The sequence below is a fragment of the Sander lucioperca genome, chromosome 13 (assembly GCF_008315115.2).
Source record: "Sander lucioperca isolate FBNREF2018 chromosome 13, SLUC_FBN_1.2, whole genome shotgun sequence".
Taxonomy (NCBI): Eukaryota; Metazoa; Chordata; class Actinopteri; order Perciformes; family Percidae; genus Sander; species Sander lucioperca.
In genome coordinates, this window is record NC_050185.1 from 13,388,493 (window position 1) to 13,409,293 (window position 20,801).

Below are 20,801 nucleotides of genomic sequence, written 5' to 3' on the forward strand. Positions count from 1 at the left end.
TTATTTTCAGCAAATGTTAAAACAAAAAACATAAATAGTGGGCTTAATTTTATGTAATGATTCTAAAGTTATGTACATATTCTATGCAAGTAGAAGCCCTGCTAAACTGTAAATTGGCCTTGTGCCATTTGTCTGTTGTTAATTCTACCAAATTGAAGCCAAAGGCAACTTTCATCTTCTTTCTTCTCCTCTTCCTTCTGTTTCTGAGTCTATCATTTATAGGTAAAGAGCATCCTCTAGTGGCCAACACCAGAGAAGCCTCATATGAATTACGTCACCACCAAAACCAACTTGCTTCACCATAGAGCACTAAATTACAAAGATGAATAAAAATGGAAGCAATGTTAAAATAAAGGCAGCATTTCCAAAAATATGCAGAAAAGCTCAGTAACACCCTAGCACAAATAAATATGCATGCACGAACGCAAAAGGTAAAAAGTGGCTGGATGTTGTAGGTTACATTGTAGCAGGCCATTCACTGTAGTACATTGCTGTCAGGGAGTGCTCAGGTGATAATTACCATTTTGCAGTAGCAATACAATATGCATTTGATCAAGTAGTTCTTTAGCTAGCAGTGAGGCAGCTGGACCAGACTAAACCTGTTATATCAGTCTTCCCTAGCAGCATTCCTGTGAAAATGAGCTTCATTGAAGCATGACTGACAAACTCACAGATGAAAATAAAAGGATTTATGTAGCCTTTCATCAATACATTGTGCATTCACAAAGACAGTCTTGGTAAGAATTAGTACAATTCATCATCAGCTGTGATGCGTTGCACTTGTGCTTCCAAAGCCGTGATGACCTAAACCAATCTCTTGGATGAAGAGCAAACTCAGAGTGTGTGCTGGCATCTGGGCTGGAGTCCATCTCAATTTAGCACATCCCCTTTTGGTTCTTTCACCCTTCCTCCTGGCCAGCAGGGGGGCCAAGAGGCTGAGAGACCATCGACTTCACAACATGCCTTTGAGCATGTCCAGACCCTGCACTCTGACCTCCCTGGAAAGTGAGTGTTTGTGGGGGCGGGACATAAGAACTTAACTCATCCTTATATTAAGGATAGATGGTCTGGCAACATCTCCCTGTCATAGCAACTCAGCCATGTATTTAGAGGCAGAAATAACACTGAGGCTGCTGAGGGATAATGCATTTTTAACATCTTCTACATCACACCATTGTAGGGCTGTGAAATTAATCGAAATTTAATCGTGATTATGATTTCGGCTTCCAATGATCACAAAAACAGAATATTCGAGAAAAACAATTATTTAGCTCATTACGTTTTACAAGTAAACTCTTATTTTCTCGTGTTCTGAATGAAAAAATAAAGTTGAAATAGGAAAAGTATTAAGGCAAAGTTCACAGTTGTATGTGTTTTTTTGTTGTTGTATTTGTTTATTTAACTTTTTCCACTGTTTTTTAAGTTCACTAATTGCAACATCTTCCCAGAAGTCAACGATTAATCGTGTTAAATTATCGTGATTTCAATATTGACCGAAATAATCGTGATTATATTTTTTTCCATAATCGAGGAGCCCTACACCATTGCATAATATGCATTTAACCAGAAATCTAACTTGGGACTAGAAATCCATCTAACTTGTAAATAGCTATTAACTGAAATGTATTAATAAAAAAAACCTAAAACGTCACGCAGGTTGTGTTGGGTTGATTAATAAGCTCTCGTTTCTTTAGTGTTATGAGAAGTAAAGCTCTTAGAACAGCAATCGTTGCATACAGATGATCACAAATAGCAGTCGGAATGAATAGAGAACAAAGTAATGCTTTATTTTACAGCCTGGTATTATACATACAGTACTAATGTAGACATGAGTCATCAGTAACTTGCCATTGCAAAGTTTGCATTTTAAAGGCTGTAAAATTAAGCTTTAGTAATTAACATCATTGTAAATGTAGAGTCAGACATTGTGGACAACACTACATCAAAATTAAACATACTTTTTATCAGTGATTTGTAGACATTTTGGGAATTTTTTTTTCTCTCTAACAATAAATGAAACAGAAAAAACATACATTTTGAATGTAGATTTTCCCTCATTGGGTAAATTAAATTTATTTTTTAAATTTGTCAAATGTACATAAATTATATTTAATGCATCAAAACCAAATGAGCAAATCAAATACTTTATCTTTATAAAAAAAAAAAAAAAAAAAAAAAAAAGAGATAACGACATTCTTTTTTGAGATCATTTTAAACAAGTATTGGTCAGGCATTTAATTAACCTGGGAAAGCAAAGTGCTACACACAACAACCACTGAAGACAGTTCACCATACACTTTAATGAGAATTGGACTGAAGCACCTTTTCTTAGCTTAAAGCTAAAATGGAGATTTCACTTTTTTTTTTAAGTTTTCCTATTCACAAAAACTCCATTGTGTGTTTAGTCTACCTTCAACAACCCATAAGCCAAGTTTACCCTTTTCCTAAAGAGAGGCATACTTGCAGTGACATTGTTCTATTTCAAGTTAAAGTACTATGTGAACTGCTTGACCCAACAGGCTGCTAAGACCTTGGTTTACTATATTTTACTCCAAGATGGAGATTTGAGTGCAAATAAAGGCATACAACTCCTTCATGAGAAATAAACATGGAATTCAGTCACATGCTTTCAAATAGTAATCATATATTTAATTGATATACATATATTGCCACCATTGGCACATACGATATTGCACACAGTGATGAAATGTTGCACAGAAAAAAAATAGATATTTTTTGTGGGCGAAAACATTCCAAAATTACAAATAATGTGGAATAACGCTGAAAAGGTAAAACTGCGTAAAACAAAAAAACAAAACAAGACATGCTTGTTGCTCCCCATTAATTGAGCGACTTACAACTTACACATAACTACCCAAGCCAAAGAACGAGCATTTCAAAGGGGGGCTCTCCAACAAGAATGTATATCATTTCAGGCTACTACCGATGTTCCCAATCAGCCCCTGCTCTCCCAGCTAATGCGCTTGGCCAGTGAAGAGCCAACTCTTCTGCATCATCTTGCATCTAGGTGACCACCCCCTTCCATGTTTACATGTAGGCCGATACCTGGATGGCTGGGGAATGGGGATGGCAATGAAGTTAGGAAAGATGGAAGGTAGCAGAAAAAAGTTAAGAATTCCGCTCCAAATTTTTCTTAAGAGTTTGTAACAAACCCGTTTAGCACCACGAGTCGTGCACTAGCACACAAGGGGGCTGAGACACAAAAATGGAAGAGAGAGGAAACTAACAAAAAGAAGCCAAACTGCGATCCAAAGCACCAGGCCAGCGTGTAAGCATGCGGAGTGTGTAAGGCACCAGGTTGTTTATATGCTGAAGAGGATGCTCCCAATCAGGTATAATTTAGGCTATACCAGAGGCTCCAAAAATAGGTGGTCAAGGACTGTCTAGTTTGCTGGTTTCCAGTCAATCTAAACATGGGAGCAATCATTTAATTCAATGCTGAGGTAAATATGACATTATCTGATTGTTGCCAGTTTCTCTGAAGTTTACTGACAGTGTTTATAAAACTGCTATCACACATCTATGAGATGCGACTGAACTGGTTTAGAACCAGTTGTTTTCCGTCTGGCAGCCCAAATATTTACAATTAGACCAAAACAGAATCTCATCACCCCTGGTTAGATATTTGGGATTACAAATCTGAAGTGGAGCTATGAGGATGTGTCCAAAGTAGCCCCACTGAACTTCACACCTTCCGATCTTAAACTTGTAGGGATGGGCAAATCCATTGACACACTACTGGAAGTTCACCAGCAGGTGAATTGAACCCTCTTCACCTTGTCTTGTCCCGTGCTCCTCAGTGGCCCTTCTCATAGGGTGATGATGATGATGATGATATTTTGATTACTGTTCGCAAGGTCGCTCCTTTTACAATCGTGCTTTGAAACAACTTCTGTTGCAACTACACCAAGCATTTGGATGGAAATCACTCGGTACTCAAAGTTGAGATTCGTACACTACAGGCAGATAAAGATACATATGGAAGGGTCCTTAAGCCAATATTTTGGGAGACCAACGAAATCTGTCTTAGTGCAGATTAGCATGCAGAAACAGCACTCCTTGGCACCATTTGGACTTTTATGACTGAACAAGATCACAAAATGTTTCAGATGTAGTAACCAATAATGCTCTACTGAATTTTGCATCTTTTTTCAGACCACTAAGCCAATCAGCACAGTATGTGTAGGGAGTTGTCTTGTTAAGTAATCTGCAATTCAGGCCATTTGCTACATGTTGTCACTGCATTTCCTCTATCGATTACACATTTAGTACCTTTAAAATGAACACATTGCATTAACAACGAGACACAAAGGTAGTCTATAATATATCCATCTGCATGGCAACAATTTCAACTGAAACAAAATTACAATATTAATATTTCTTTGAATGCCTCTGGCAAACGTCATCATGTCAAGACCCATTGACCAGTTCAATATATTTGATTTTTATGCAATGCATATTGCACGACAAATAGAGCACTTATTTCATTTGATGAAAATGCCTATATGTTCCTTTTATACTGCATGACATCTAACCAGTTTTCGAAGCAGGCCTAGCCCTCATATGATTTATGTGTAAACACATCTGTACTCACAGGTAAAGGTAAATAGGATGGCAAGTAGATGTGACAACCTTTTACACAGTTTTTGAATTTTGGTTTTAAAAATTTAAATATCTGATTTGTGCTGAAGTCATTAGCTTGAAAAGGAAACCGTTTTTCCTCGGTGCTCGGCAATTATTCCATTTGAACATTGCAAACATTTTTTTTTTTTTTTTTTTACAATAGCTTTAACTGGTACAAAAGTTTTCTGTTAATAAGGGAAATAAACACTCAGTTCAATATTGTTTGTCAAGTAGGAAACAATGTTCAAATATAATGTTATTACTTTGTTTAGCAGCCTGTTACTGTATTAATGGTGGATAAGTGGGATAACATCCAGCGATGAGACAACATGTCATAACTGTCAGGTTGTGGAGGTTTCTTATATTGTGGGTGATGCTCCCTTGGAGTTAAACCATTACAGTTAAATCTTTAGATTTCTTTCTTTATACAGTAGAGTTTTTAATTATATTTCTCTTGTTATTTTCATTACTCTTGCATGTTTTTTTGCTATCTACATCAATCCTCGTCTCCATCGTCCGCCTGCATCTCCTCTTGTTGCTGCATCTCGCATGCCCTTTTCTCCCGCTGTTTCTCCTGGATCTTCTTCATCTCCTCGGCATATTTAGAGAAAGTAATCCCAAATTTGGACCACACTTTGTAGGGCACCGTAATTGAGTTGCGGTACGTTGGCTTCACCTCGCTTACCCTCATGAACACACCATACTTATTGGATCCGACGTCGAAGAAAAACCGTTTGTTGTCCACAGTCAATGATGACCCTTCTGGCAACTCTGCAGGTTCGTCCTCTACACCGTAATCGTCAATAAGTTTAGCCAAAGCGTCACGAAACTCAATAAGTCCCTGGGCAGGCAAAGCAATCGTCTGGCCTTGCGTGGATCCCAAACCGGGCCCCCGGTTAACGGTCTGTCGGATCCTCAGAAACCGTCCCCTCTGGTTCTCTTTCAGATCCATATAGTATTTCCGATTTTCTCGGACCAAGAACTCGCTTTTGAGTGCTCGCCTGGGCTCGTCTTGTACCAGCGCCGGGTTGCTCGGACCCAGCTGGGCATAATGTTCGATGAAGTCCCCCAAGTAGTCACGGAACTCGACCGCCACAGACATGGAGAGAGTGAGGCGGCTCTTGTTTCCACCGGCCCCGACTTCTGCTATCTTCAAGAAGCGGCCTTTCGCGTTCTGCTTAACGTCCAAATAGAAGCGTTTGTTTTGGATGTCAACCCGCTTCGACGCCAGCTCTTGTGTCTCATGCTGGAGCCCGGAAGCCGAGCCCGCCCCTCCTGTCGCTGGGTTCACGGGACCGAAGCCTGGGCCCGTGGCTGCTCCTCCCTGCTCACTACCACTGTCTCTGTCCGCCATGATGCTGCCTGCCTGCCTTCTCCCTCTGTCTGCTGCAAAGCCACGGTCAGCCACAGCAAACGAAGAAACTCTCGCGAGATCTATAGAGGTATAAAAAGGCGAGGGGGGGAAACGTTAATGCAGAGCGAGGACGCTGTGTTTTATCTATAGGCAGTTTTCGCCCACAAGGTGTAGGCATTAACTGTCACTTATATCGAAAACGAAACTAACGGTTGAGAAATAAGAAATGCTTCTCTCGCAGCCTGGTTAAGAAATGGCCTCTGATAAGGACGGTGTTGTTGCTGCCTGGAAAGACCCTAGCTTGCCCTCTGTTTCAAAGTAAGAGGAGAAAATACTTCCTTCCATAACACTGTTAGGCCTAGCTACATCATTGTGTCTCTGCAAACGTTTAATGTACCAACGATGAATTAGTTTTGGTAACTTAACGCAAACAAATGTCTGCTTAATGTAAGTGTGAGAGTTTTGTGTACGGATACAAAGTTGGGCCAAACTCATTGATTTCTTAAAATCCAATAAAAATAAATCCTGTCAAGGCAATCCCTCAGTAGCCTAATTCGTATTCGTGCCCTAAGCAATTCATTACGGCTCATCACCCAATAAAATATATTTTTTAAATATTTAATATGTATTAGTATAGTAATGCAATAACATGAGTGAATTATTTTGTCCCCACTACCAGCCCTGTAGCCTACAGCCAATGGATCCATAGGTCCTGCTTTAACTAGTCAATTTTAACCTTATCAACTTAAGCCTAACATAGGCCTACACAGAAATGACACAGCATTAATATAATTTGTCAACTATGTATTTCAAAACGCACAACTCATGTGGATTAAGTAACATCACACTATTTATTTTCAAAAAATACATTAAAAGTTGTTCTTTCACAAGTGAAATTCAAATGTGCTCTTCTGACATGCAGCACAGTACAAAAGGGCCTTGGTTTTAGGAACAACATTTAGGGATGCAACGCTTAAGCCTACCTCACCACGTTGTGTCAACTAGTTGATCTCGTGATAGCAATGTGTGCCTCCACGTTTAGATTAAAAGTGATACAAATACCCATCTTTGAGGTTTGAAAAAGGACAGATAAACCGGGTAGGCCTATTCTTCCTTCGGTTAGTAATCAGCTTGAACTCATTTGAGAAGCAATATCTTCACAGAGAATTTTTTTTTTAATCAAAACGTCAATAAGACACTTTTAAAACAACTCCATCCGTATACTCACTAGGACTATAATCCAAACATATCGCCCAATTATATAACATTATCTGTGCCTACACTTGCAGCATCTTGTGCCTGCAGCACACGAGAAACACAAATGGAATAATAGCATTATTTTTTTAATGTTTGGCCTTGGGGCGACCATCAAGTCAAGTTATTTCCGTTACCTCTAAAGTCATCTGATTTATGACTTCAGTCCACATCTTATAGTCAGGAGACTATTTTCAATGTGGCCTCACCAGGTGTCCAAGCTTGGTCTGAGCGTCGTGTTGCAGTAGAGTGGCTATGACGCTACAGGCCCACCACTTCTTCATTGTTAAGTAGCACACTGTCCAGGCCAACTGCATGCTGCCATCACATTTAACAACAAGTGATATTAATTGTGTCAGATTGACTTGTTTTCTACAACAGCATATCTGCAAATAATACGCATAATTTGCTTTGCTCTTATTGTGTAGTCTAGTTTGTAGGCTACAGCATAGACTGTTATTGTATGAAGAGACAAAAACATGCACATCTGTGAAAATATGTGGGCCTACACATTCATAGGCTATCAACATTTTAACACATCTTTATAGGCTACATACAACATTTATCTTTTATTGGTCATTTGTGAAAATACTGTTCCCATACTGGCGATACTTTCTCCACAGTAATTCATCTTCTTTGTTGTCCACCTGGAAGCAAATTTCATTGTGCAGACTTTTCACTTGATAAATCTATATGCTACAGAGGCCTTTTTCTCTAAATTCGTTTGTGCCAATGTACTACTATATGTACGAATTTATTATTTATTTCTCTCAAACAACTTTGGCATTCCTGGCAAAGCATAAGGACATGAAAAATAAACCTATTGTATTAAAAAAAAAAAAAAACGCTGAAAGAATGACGCAGAGTTTGATATAAGCAATCAAAATAATAAACCAGTAATTTGTTTGCATGTTAAAAACGAACTCACAAGTATATTTTTTTATAGATCAATCTGGCCTTTAGGGATAATAATTTCAGTCAATAAAGTCGAATAAAAATATTCATAATGAGAGAAAGAATGTCACGTATTTTACGCCTATTGTGAAACAGCTATAGGACTATCCAGCAGCCTACAGACGCAGAATCTCATTTTAAACCACGCACGCCTTCTCCACTTTTAGGTCGATATATCTTGGAGACTCTTTGTGTGCGTAAAATCGTTCAATGTTGATGTGCGCCCTAGCCTTTACTGGACTCCTCAAAGTAAAAAGGATGGGCAGCAGCTGAACTCTTTAAATTAGACGTGCATTCAGAATTCGTTCAGTCAATAGGCATATTTATTATGCACTTCACAAATATTCATCTTCAAAGGTTGAGCATTGGTCCTTAACATTTTATTTAGCTTAAAACAAGTCGATTATTATACTAATGATAGATGGGCAAATTCTGTAATGACCTCTGCCTAGGAGTTAATGTTTTTTTGGTGCAGTATGTTTATCTGTTTGTCAGTAGGATCACGGAAAACTGGCCCGAAACTTGGTGGGAGTGGATTTGCCTTGGCGAAGGTCTGCGCTCTCCGACTGCTCTTGTAGTTTGATCTGTGATCCGTTTTTTTCAGGTTTTGTGAGTTTAATGTTTAAACATTCATAATTTTTCTTCTTCAAAAATAAAATAAAATGAATATACCACATTGACACAATTGTTATGAATAAATAAGAAACGTGGACATTTCCTCAGTGTAGGCACAGGCTGGAGGCCTGCGTTGAGTTATAGGCCTACATGTAAAGGAAGAATAACCCAGAAACTTAAATACCTGAAATCTGTTTACATTTTACATATCATTTATACTCCTACCAGACACGTATAACTGTTGAGTATTGTCACACGGGGAACTATTAAGACATTTATATTTATAATGATTTTAAAGGCCTGTGTCAAATGTTGCTTTGCACATGTAGCCTAGGCTATGTACATAAATTTAAAATACTGAATAACCTTTTGTAAATAATACAACTTTCCGAAATTCATTAAGTATAGGACTGACATCATCCTAAAGTTAATGAACCAAAATAGATAAAATGAACAAGTATAGCTAGATTGTGATATTGAGTCAGAATGTCAAAGGTGAGGTAGCCTAATTATTTCCGGTAATTATGAGGCAAAAGCAATTACAAGTAATACAAAATATCATATTTGATAAGTATAATATTAAAACAATAATAATAATAATAACACAACCGATGAGCCTTAGAACGCTGTAATAAACATAGTAAGAAATATGCCTAAGTGACGTTCATTTTATTGAAAAAAAAAAGTAGTCTAAAATAACGTTTGGGCCAAAACATTAAGCTGCTTATTTAGTTCTACCTTCATGTGAGTCGACGTGAGCATGCCGGCCTAAAGAGGTTACCCTTTAGCTGATTTTCTCCATCTTAACTTTCATATTGAACCTTAATAAGTTTAGATTTGATAATCATTCGGATTTGCCCTGCAAAAGTTTCCTGATCGCCTCCACAGAAATCGTCACGTTTTGTCTCACAAAATCCAGTAGGCCTACTAATGTTTGGGGAAGTCAAAATGTAGTAAATTATTAGTGATCTTTATAAGACAAACCAGCATTTGCGTAAGCAAAAATGAATTTAAACTAAATAAATAATGAACAGGGCAGCGCAATTTATTTACCTTTATTTCATTCTGATGTTCAGAATGAGGTAGGCCTACAGAGGCTTTTTATGCTGAAACGTGCTAGCCGTTTGGTGGTTTATCCTCGTCAACTTTCCTTTCCCAAGCTTTTCATTCTTTACCTTTATTTATTTATATTATTATTGTTAAAGCAAAGCTGCAGCTGGCCTTGTTGTGTCACTCTTTTGTGACGTGATCTTTTGTTTTTTTGTTTTTTTTTAACCAGGTATGGGATAAACACAAATCTGGATGCACGCACAGGTAGGCCTAAGTAATTCCTATATTATATATATATATTTTTATAGTGAAAGTCAAACGAGGTATTGTCGTTTTGGTATAATCTTTTTTCTATATACCCTGCCTAAAATGGAATACCCTTTTACTCCTGGGGCCTCAATTGCCCATAAAAAATGTAATTGTATCCAACTTTCTAATCCAAAACCTCACCATGGGACATGTTGCATTTGTGTCTAATTTACTTACCTAATAGGCTATAGACCCTGTCTCTGTGCCGTGGTTTCTCAGATGCTCCGACAGACCACAAACAACCTGTCTAATAAGTTATCATCAATGACTAGGCTACTTGGCCTATTTTTCAGACCGATTTGTAATCCTGAATATGAATCAGTAAAATCAGTTGTGCTTGGATGCCGGTGCCACGTCCAACTCAGATTTCAGCCTCAAAGAAGGTGTCGTCGCAGTTTGTAAAAGGCAGCCGCTGTGATCACCTCACAAAGTTTTGCCCTACATCCCAACACCGGAATGCAGTGGCGCTGCTCCAAATGCAGCTCCATTATTATTTCAGACGCACGGCCGTATGCTGTAGATTATGCTTCTGTAAACTCTGCGAAGCAATGACATATGCTTGGATGCACGTTAGGACACTTAAATGCTGCAGGACAGTAACAATCTAGATGACATGTAAATAAAGCGTCATTCCAACCAAGCTACCTACCTTACACCGCTCGGTCTGAAGTGGGGAGCGCCTTAAAGCCTCGACGGTCTGCAGCAGAAGACGAGACAAGGAAAACAAGACACATGTGAATGCGCTCGGAGGCCTTTATGACGCCACAGCGGACTGCTTCTGCTTGCTTCACAAGATGGACAAGAAACGGCGAGTCGTGGCACGGAGAGCGACACACGCACAAGTTCAACGCCGCACGCTTCACCTCTGATGTCAACACGCACTGTGGGAACTCAGATGGCATACGCCTCCTCTTGGTGCTATTGAGGAATTGCAGCTTTGCCTTCTGATGGTAACAGGTAGGGCAACAGTTTTTGCCACTGTAATAGAGGGCATTGTCTAAATAAGTTAGTGAGTATGACTGTCAACGCCTTCCATTTAGGGTCGATATTATGACGTGTCTCACTCTGCATGGTTGAATCTTTCAGGGAATGAGTTACACCATGTGCTCCATTCTGTGATGATGTTACAATTGTTGTTTAAAAGCACATTGGCAGTTCTTGTTAGAGTAAACAGGGTTTCAGTTCACACAGTAATACATGATTGTATACCTTATCTTACATCAGCAATATAGGCCTAATAGGGCATTTCAGCACCACGGAGAGCAGCCAGGTCTGTGTCAGGTCTGCAGGACATGCGCATAAATGAAAACACAAAATGTGTCCTTGTGGGTGTATTTCATGAATTTATTTTCTATTTTAATACATTTGCTGTTTTATGTAGTCTACAGCATTTACAGCAAGTGTGCTAAATTGCTCTAAATACATTGTGGTCAGCAGATGTCGCTCTTTGTGAATACTGTCAGTACAACATCCTGTATCCGCATTCTAATTGGCATTTAGGCTAAACCAAACCATTACAACCATAACTTGACCTAAATATTGCCATTGATGATAGTCAAACGTGTTAATATTCCAATGTGTAATAATATTTCTTAGTTAGATCTAATCCTGTGTCAAAGTGCTCCTTTATAGTGCTATCATGCGAACACGTCACATTAGGCAATATTAAAAACACAGAAAAGCATACTTTTATTTAATTTTCTTCTAAGGTGATTAAAATGTTTGTTTTTTCCCCTTTGCTTTGGACCCGAATATTGCAGCTGTTTTAGCTGTATGGATTTTATGCGGTGCTTCAACATCAGTTTTTTTAGAGGCAGAGCAACGAATGTGACCTGAATGCAGGGCATGACTTAATGGGATGAGACGCAAAACTCATTTAAAACAGTCTCTTGAAGAATCTGATATGCTTTCGCAGCCTTAGTCATCGCAGCCATATGATTTTTCTGGGCCCACCGGACTATATGCGGCTGCATTTTTCAATGTGAACCTATTTCATTTTTGGAGTAATGCCTTGGCTACAGTAAGATGCGATTTTGAGGAGGGACAGTCATGGATTTAGGATTCCGTTTGTTTCATTATAACGTGAGATCACTGCTGATAAAACACCATGGAGTGATTGACATACAGTAACTGGGTTTTGGGAGAGAGGAGATCGACCCTTTGGTCCATCGGTTGCCTGTATATCAGTGCTCCAATCCTGCGTTTTTGTTGACGGAGCCCCTTGGCAATCGGCATCATTTTCTCTCTGTCTGTGGCTAGTGGGGGAAGCGGAGGGGGAGCCACGGTGGAAGGCGCCGTATTAGCGTTATAGCTGCCGACCAGAAATATTGTTTTATTTTTTGGAATGAAACGTGGCTTATGTTTTGCGACCGGACTACCAAACTTGTGGTTCACTGCAGCATTTTGCGTCTTTTCCCTCCGCTGCAGATGATACAGAAAATCATCATAGCGGTACCCCACCACTGCAATTTTTAGGCAAAGATAAGAGTGGCGTCGTCTTGCAGTTAAGGCTACTATGGCAGCATAGGGGGCATCTTCTGGAGGGGATAATCCGCCAATTCCTTGCTTAGCTTATCTACAATGCCTTATTATTAGCAGAAAGCAGTGACTGGATTTGAAACCCAGCATCATCCCGCGGTTTCCCCGTTTCAAAGCTGCTGTTTACCCATTGGAAATCACTCGAAAAAGCAGCGGATCCCGATGGCATGGACACTTATGCAAGGTCTGCCGCGCTGCCGCGCTACTGGAGCCTACTTGCTGTCTCTTCATTCAACCCAGCTCCATCGCCATCGCCCCGCAGCCGAGAGAGCCCTGCCGCAACGCGACCAGCGACCACCGAGCCAAAGCAGGCGGCATGAGGCTTGATTCAGTACATTTATCCATGCTGGTCATCGGGGTCTCATTCGCCTGCTACTCCCCGAGTTTGAATTCCCTGCAGGACCAGGTTTACAAATCCGCCGTGGTGATCGAGGGCAAGGTGCAGTCTACGCCTGTGAACGTCTCCGCGGAGCCGTACCGTGTGAATGTCAAAGTGCTGGATGTTTGGCCCCTAAACAGCGGGGGTCTGGAGCGAGAACAGCTCGTCACCGTGGGGGAATTTGGATCTGAGGCTCCGTGCACCAAAGTGAAGAAGAACCACAAGTACATTTTTTTCATGGACCCCACTGACGAGCCCTTGGTTTTCAAGGCATCGTTTGCGCCTCGGGACACGAGTGTGAAGAACCTAAAAAAGGATGTTGGGAAGATCTTGTGTGAGGACTGCGGTAAGTTAATGTAGGCTATTGTGGATTACCGGTGAAGTCCAACCCGGAAGAATAAACGGTTTGTTAACAGCCCCTGGTTTAGGGCTTTTGGTAACAGGCACTCTGGTGAATTGTGGTTATTTTGGCCGCAGCATGGTTTGGAGTTAGTGGGTACAAGATAGGTGCCTAAGGGGCGTCTATGCAGCAATTTTCGACAACTCTCGCAGGCTCCCATAGCCCACATGATCAATCAAACTCTCTTTCTCTCTTTCGCTCTCCCATTCTCTCTCCCCTGAACTGCATTAGACATGCGCCTCGCACTGTTGCTTGTGAGGAATTGCAGTGTGTGTGTGTCGAACTATCTGCATCCTGCAAACCCGCATTAACCTTTCAGGCACACTCTAATGCATCTCGTAGCCAACTTCATAGGCTTCATATACCGCTTTCTATTTGTTTTCAAAATTGTAGCGGCTTCTTGTATGAACATCGACCACATGTTTTTCATGGAGCCGGTATAATTTCAGGACCAGGGACAGCGGCCTGTATCACCGGTATCACGTGTGGAAAATCACGCTGCCCTGAGCAAATTGGTTCCTAGGTTATATTTAGGCTCACGCCCTGCTTTAATGCTTTAATACCCCCACACTGTGGCATAGCCTATCTAAGACTAAGTCCTGTATGAACACATGCATCTAGCAAGTGCTAACAGAGGGCTAGCAGTGTGTGGTGTATTCCTAACCTGTAACCGATGGGGTTGTTGTTAAAAAATATCAAATCATCAATTTTACCACCCAACACTTTATTTTTTTTTTTTAGATCCATGCACAAGTGGCTGATGATATTACTGATGATATTTAAGTGCATTTATATTATTTCAATGGACAGTGGTTTCTCCTTTTCTCTCCCACGTGCCTTGTAAGATTTCACAAATGAAAATCACGGCTGATCATTTTGTTTAGGCTATGCAAGTTATTGATTGAGAACAATGCAGCATATTGTTGCACACAGGTGTTGATGCATAAGGCTGCACACAAATGCATTTATTAACTTGCATGTGTACGTTAAGTCACACACACACACACACACACACACACACACACACACACACACACACACACACACACACACACACACACACACACACACATATTAGTGTTTAAACATTTTCCTTTAGTGTTTAGTGACAAAATGAATTGGGCGCACTTTGCACTTCTCAACAGCTCAAATGCCACTTGCTCTTCACCAGGGAAAAATGAGTCTATATTACTTTAATTTATGTCTGTAACTGGATCTTAAACACAGGGCTTGTCACAGAGCCACCCCTTGTGTCTACAACTAATGTCCCATGGTGGTCAGCCTAAAACACAACTTCAAAATGTGAGGCAGCTTATCTTCCATACTTTGAATGTTTTGAGCCAAATTGAGCAAATGTCCCACATAGAATAAAAATAAATCTCTTTTGCTACCATCGTATGGCACACACATTTACACTGCACTCAAGTGTTGGCCTAGAACATGATGTGTGCCCTGTGCCGCCACCTTCTTAAATCCTCTTAGTCTGTACTCATGAGACACAAATGCTCCCCTCTCTTCGTGATTTTGCCACACTCACTCTGGCTTTTAAACTCATCATCCCATTAGAGAGGTAACACAAAATGGATCTTATTACCTCTTGAGTTCTTTGAACAGCCCACACATCCCCTGTCAATTCTTCTGCCACTTAGCAAAGCTTGTCAATGACGTGATCAAACTGGCACAGCCAACTGTATTACCTGAGAGAGTTGCCACACCCGCTTCCTGGGCCATCTCTTTTATTCAGTTTAAAGTACCCAACAACATAGCTCATGTTGCTCTGGTGGGCCATTGTAGTTGAGGGGCTTCTTACTCAGTGTAATAAATCTCATCACTGTATCTTTTCTGACCCTGCCTCCTCCCTAATCATGCCATTTTTAACAGCCTTTCAGAGAAACAGTCCCATGACATCTTGTCCCTTTGAGCTCATTAAGCAGGGACTCAAGATCAACAATGTTCTGTTAACTGCTTCTTTCCCTCATATTAAGTCTCCTAACACCATACCAGTGCATCTATATTTAAGGTCATCACATCTTGGCCTTGAAGCTTGAACTGCTGCTGTATATGTTCCAAATATTGCTTCAAGGCCCACTTAGCACAAATAAAAACGTCCCTTGAATCCCTCGTGCAGAGGCACCCAAGCTCCCAAGTGTGTGAACCAGGGGAATGAACGTACATACTGTACAGCTCAGTTGTTGTTGTCTTCCAGCTGCCTGAAAAACAGGCTACCTACAGTGCTTGCCACCTGCACCGCAGGATTCAGCTGGGAGCTCTGGGTTTCTATCAAAGGAGAAAAGAAAACAAGAAACACTGTTGTTTTGATTTAGATTACAACAAACATATGCAAACACTCATGTTAAGCTGTTAAATCTGTCTTCTCATCCTGGCTGCCAGTGTCTCAAGCAGATCATGTTGTATCTGACTGGAAGTGCAACATTGTCTCTCACATTATTTTACTGAAAAGAAAAGAGAGTAGTACAGACTGTAAACATCAATCAAGTCGTATCTACTGTATCTAAACACATAGCAGCAAGTATTCGCTGGAAATCCTGTGCTGCTTTGAAATTTGCCCAACATTTAAGCCAGGCACATGCATATTTGACACATTTGTTTCACAGAATGAGACAAATTACATGCAGTGGACAGAGAACATGCGGTATGAAATTACATTATAAAGCCCTCTGATATTCCTCAGTGCACACTTTGTATTTTATTCTCTCTTTAGCTTTTAGCTTGGAGGCCGGCATGTCCACGAGTTACACTCAATCATGATTATCTTGTTTTACCAAACGTTTTTGATTGTGTGCAATACTGCTTTTACTGAGGGTATGAGATGAGATGACAAAAAAGAAAAATGACATCTGAAAGTGGATATGTTTTCAATTGGAACATAGTCTGGCAGCTTTTATTATTTAGCATAACAATTGTTTTTGTCCATCATGGCTCAATCTAAATCAAACGTCTGTAATTAAACAAATGTGGTAGGTAGCTTTTTGTCTATCCATAGACCTCATTGAGGAGACCTACATAATTGTATTTTGTGTGTGCATGTGTGTGGGTGTGTGCAGACTGGTGGGAGCATTGTGTCAGTAAAGATCGGTGCAAACACTTATGCATAAAAAAAAAAGGTCATCTGAGTCGAGGAGTAACACATCACCCTAAAACCGCCTTCACACTCCTCACTCTTGTGAGTATTTATTTATTGCTAATTTCTCTGAAGGAAATTAATGTAACAATGTTGCTGTGAATGCACACTTTATTACTAATCTGTCACCATGAAGTCCCACTGTATGCAGGTCGCAGCTGCTGCATTGAGGTGGTAGACAGGCAGAATCTTGCCCCGGAGCTATGTATCTTTCTGTGAATTGAGAGACTTCCCCAGAAGAGCTAGACATAAAACATGAATGACAGCTGCTGATGGCTACTGGGTTCTGCTGTTACACCACAAGTTTATCTGACAGCAGTATGAATCAACAAGCATCTACAGGCTGGTCATTATACCCTAATAACGCACTCAAGGACAATGTAGCAAACAGTTGTTGATTGTGACAAAGGGGCTCATTTACCGTATTTCACTATTGTCGTGGACAGGATGTGTGTTAGTTTTAGATAAGAATGATGTTGAAGTGTTTTCAACTGTCAATGCTGTAGTGTCTCTAGTTCAGGGCAGAGGCACAATGAGGCTAATGAGATTGACCAGCAAGAAGCATGGCTTGTTTCGACTGTGTGTCTGTGGGGATTGTTTATGTTCACTGGGTCATTTTATGTAGTCTTTCAGCCCTGTTGAATCTCCGCTCGGCAACTTTACTCCAACAAGTCAGCTTGATGTGTATTTATAAGATGTATGAAAAAAGGGCATTGCCATTTTCAGTAATTGGCCCCTCATTTTCTTCTCCTATTAGGCACTTTCTCACAATCATTCAGACTTTTACTCCACATTTCTAAACACATCATTTTACAAGCTGTTATTATGACAGAGTGAGCATATAGGGTCTCTGTTTTGTGTCTACCAATGTCACAATTCTGCAGTGGCAGACACGTTTTCCTTGGTTGAGTCAAGGTTTACTGATTTAGGGTCGTGGTTGATTCCTGTTTGGAGTGCACAGATTTGTGTGTTTGGTAGTAGTATTGTGTAAGCCAATACTTTGTGTAGTCCACTGCTGTGTCTTTTGATTAATTTATTCTGTAAAGCATTGTGAAGCTCTGAAGAAAGATGCATGTTTAGGGAGGTTAGATGACTAATACAGGAGTGAGGAATTTAAATTTCTGTTCTGCTCCAACTTTAGTCTTCCCAGCAAATGCATCAGTCTAGGCTTCATTATCTATCTAAAAATTAAGAAGCGTTTTGGAAAATATTTTCTTAACTGGACTTTAAGCCCTTTAAAGGAGAATTCCGGCCAATTTTTACGTTAATCTTGATCGCTATAAATATGCGAGTACAGTCGATAGAAAAAAAAAAACGAGCCGAATCGGTGCAGTCAACACGGAGTAGCTGCAGCTACGTCTATGAGCTTCCACTTAGCTAAAACGGCAGTTGTCGGCAAGTTTTAGAGTGCCTTTGTGCCTCTTAACGAATACAAAATGCAATTAAAATGTCTGTGCAACATGAACAAGGCCCTTACGTGACAACAACATGCATTTTCAACTTAGACATTGTCTAAATTCACCTACCCTGTCTCTATCCTGCCGGTAGCTAGCTCGCCCTGCTAGCTGCTAGCTGTTAGCTGCTAGCTTCCGTCGTGAAGTGTGTTCAGCCAGGCTTATTCTGTGATAATCATCACTTAACAGTTCCGTGTGGATTTGTAGCTCATCCATTTTGTGTGTGATCGATCTGGTGTTGGTGAGTAGGAGGCTTGGCATTATCAATCTGTGTGATAGTTCCCTTAGCCGCGCTAGCAGGCCCGACCAGGATCCTTGCTTCTGATTTCTCCCCGCCTTCATCGCCTCCTGCTCCCGAAAACAATCCAGTGAGCGCCCGGTGGTCTGGCTATGTCCTCCAGAGGACAAGTCGTGCCTTCGCGACAAAAACTTGTAGTGGTTATGACCATATCAGTGACTATGTAACTACATGGAAATGAGCCAAATGATGTCTGTGGCTTGCACACTGATAGCGTTAGAGAAGGCTATAGCTGTAGTCTTGCACTGAAGTCCCGGTGTAGCAGGAAAAGGTAAACAGTGTGCAGATTGCTCCGAGAAGCAATCCTTGCAAGCCACAGACATCATTTGGCCCGTTTCCATATAGTTACATAGCCACTGATATGGTCATAACCACTACAGTACTCAATTACCTATTTTTGAGGGGGAATAAAGTTTTTGTCGCGAAAGCATGACCTGTCCTCTGGAGGACATAGCCAGACCACCGGGCGCTCACTGGATTGTTTTCGGGAGCGGGAGGCGACGAAGGCGGGGAGAAATGAGGAGCAAGGATCCTGGTCAGGCCTGTTGCGTGATGATTATCACAGAATAAGCCTGGCTGAACACACTTATCACGGACGGAAGCTAGCAGCTAGCAGGGCGAGCTAGCTACTGGCAGGATAGAGACAGGGTAGGTGAATTTAAACAATGTCTAAGTTGAAGACGCATGTTGTTGTTACGTAAGGGCCCTGTTCATGTTGCACAGACATTTTAATTGCATTTTGTGTCTGTTAAGAGGCACAAAGGCACTCTAAAACCTGCCCCGACAACTGCCGTTTTAGCTCAGTGGAAGCTCGTAGAGGTAGCTGCAACTCCTGTTTGCTAGGACCGATTCAGGTCGGGTTTTTTTCGAAAGTACTCGCATATTTATAGCGATCAAGATTAACGTAAAAATTGGCCGGAATTCTCCTTTAAGTATAATTGTGTTTTAATATTTCATTAATTTTCAAGCTAAATTTGACATAATTGTAATAGAATTGTAATTAGCATAATTCCTCTAGTGTGTGTACTAAAGTGTAATTGTTTTCCTACTTTTTATAATTCACCAAATGCATAGACAAGTGCAGATGCTATACAGTAGTCCCATTGTGCTTATGTGTGCAGCATCTGCTGTTGTATAGCTGAAACTAATACAGCCCTGCAATAATCAGGGTAAAGAAATGTTGTGTATTGTTAAGAAGATCTAGTCAGCAGTTAGTTAAGCTGTTCTTTCACTGTCATAATACACTGACCAAAATGTTATGCTGGCATTGCCCTCTCTTAATACATACATACTATTGATAGCTCAGTGTAGTTCTGTACGTTCCTCCATTCTGTTTACCCACACACAACTTTGGAATTGTACTTGAGAAGCCATATCTTACATCAAACCAGTAGCTTATAACAATATGCTGATTAATATTGCATGCTGTCGGAATACCTCACCTCCTTTTGTTTGATTTTATTGGATTCTTTGAATGTGGTTAAACGCATTTATGGCATCTTTGGCATATAAAAGTGAGACCAAATGAACAATTAAAATAGTTGTAAAACATAGATATGATCAGTATTAGTAAAGAGCTTTGGTCTAGGCTAACCTGTGTTTCTTCTACAGGCTAAAGTCCCACAACTGCAGAGTAAGTGTTAGATTTAGAAATATTATTAATATCAATAATTGGAAAAAGCACAATATAACTTAATGCTAGAGGGACATTACAACAAGCTGCCAAACACATGAACTTTGACTCTAGATGTGTGTTAGCAGACAGTTGCCTTATATATTCAGCTTATTTGGTAAGAAAAGCTGTCTGGTGCTACTGGAGCGGTAAAGTGGATCAGTGATGTGAATTTTGCATCACACCCTTTGTAGCTCAAGATTGTTAGCCATTAGCAACATACTTAGTCAGGGCAGACAAGTCGTCTTTATGACAGCTAATGCAAAATAATCCCATATAGCCAGACCTCTGTCTTGTTAAATTCGCAGTGGTTTAGAGAATTGTTTGCACAATAGTTATTAAGAAAAATCATTACCTGATGGAGTATCCGTCTTTATTTTTCTCAGTGACCTTTCTCAACGTGTACAGTTGGACTTGTCATACCAAGACAAGCCCAGGTGTAAGAGGTAACAATGGTTTCTCTTATGTTCCAGAAAGCTATAAGACTGTATGCCCAATATCAGGGGATGAGATCATGAGCATGGAAGGCTGACAATGTTCTGTAATAATCCTGCCAATGTCCAAATTTGAGAAAATTAAGCGAAAGTAAGTAAATAATTTAGATTTGTCAATGTCTTTTTGGGTGTGGAAAAAGCACTGAAATTTGACTATATTTAGTTTTATTTCCCTTTCATTCTAAATGTAATATTAGTTATATTGCTCCAATGTTCATATTGGGCTAAAGGAATTCCAAGATTA

At 40.3% G+C, this 20,801-nt stretch overlaps 2 protein-coding genes and 1 long non-coding RNA gene across 6 annotated transcripts in view; 2 read left to right on the forward strand and 1 right to left on the reverse strand.

Annotated features, from left to right (window-relative positions):
* Window positions 1-1,762: 1,762 nt before the first annotated feature.
* puraa (purine-rich element binding protein Aa) lies at window positions 1,763-11,078 on the reverse strand. Its single transcript, XM_031319976.2, has 2 exons — window positions 10,830-11,078; window positions 1,763-6,078 (listed from the first exon to the last, which is right to left on the reverse strand). The coding sequence occupies exon 2, from the start codon at window positions 5,996-5,998 to the stop codon at window positions 5,141-5,143; it is 858 nt and encodes a 285-aa protein (XP_031175836.1). The 5' UTR covers window positions 5,999-6,078; window positions 10,830-11,078; the 3' UTR covers window positions 1,763-5,140.
* LOC116064748 lies at window positions 6,075-10,135 on the forward strand. The gene is made up of 3 exons (XR_004108602.2): window positions 6,075-6,316; window positions 8,702-8,783; window positions 10,101-10,135. It is a non-coding gene; the product is annotated as an uncharacterized LOC116064748 (long non-coding RNA).
* Window positions 11,079-12,030: 952 nt separating the features above from the next.
* nrg2a (neuregulin 2a) overlaps window positions 12,031-20,801 on the forward strand; it is a 77,542-nt gene continuing 68,771 nt past the window's right edge. For 2 of the 4 annotated variants that reach the window (XM_036008697.1, XM_031319932.2), the window contains exon 1: window positions 12,031-13,443. In XM_036008697.1, the coding sequence (XP_035864590.1) occupies window positions 13,035-13,443 (409 nt within the window). In that variant the 5' untranslated portion in view covers window positions 12,031-13,034. The remainder of the gene's footprint in view (window positions 13,444-20,801) is intronic. The other 2 variants (XM_031319931.2, XM_031319930.2) reach the window with 1 other exon arrangement.

Bases quoted from the DNA above. Each gene is read 5' to 3' on its own strand.
- puraa (XM_031319976.2), bottom strand. From the start codon at position 5,998: ATGGCGGACAGAGACAGTGGTAGTGAGCAGGGAGGAGCAGCCACGGGC.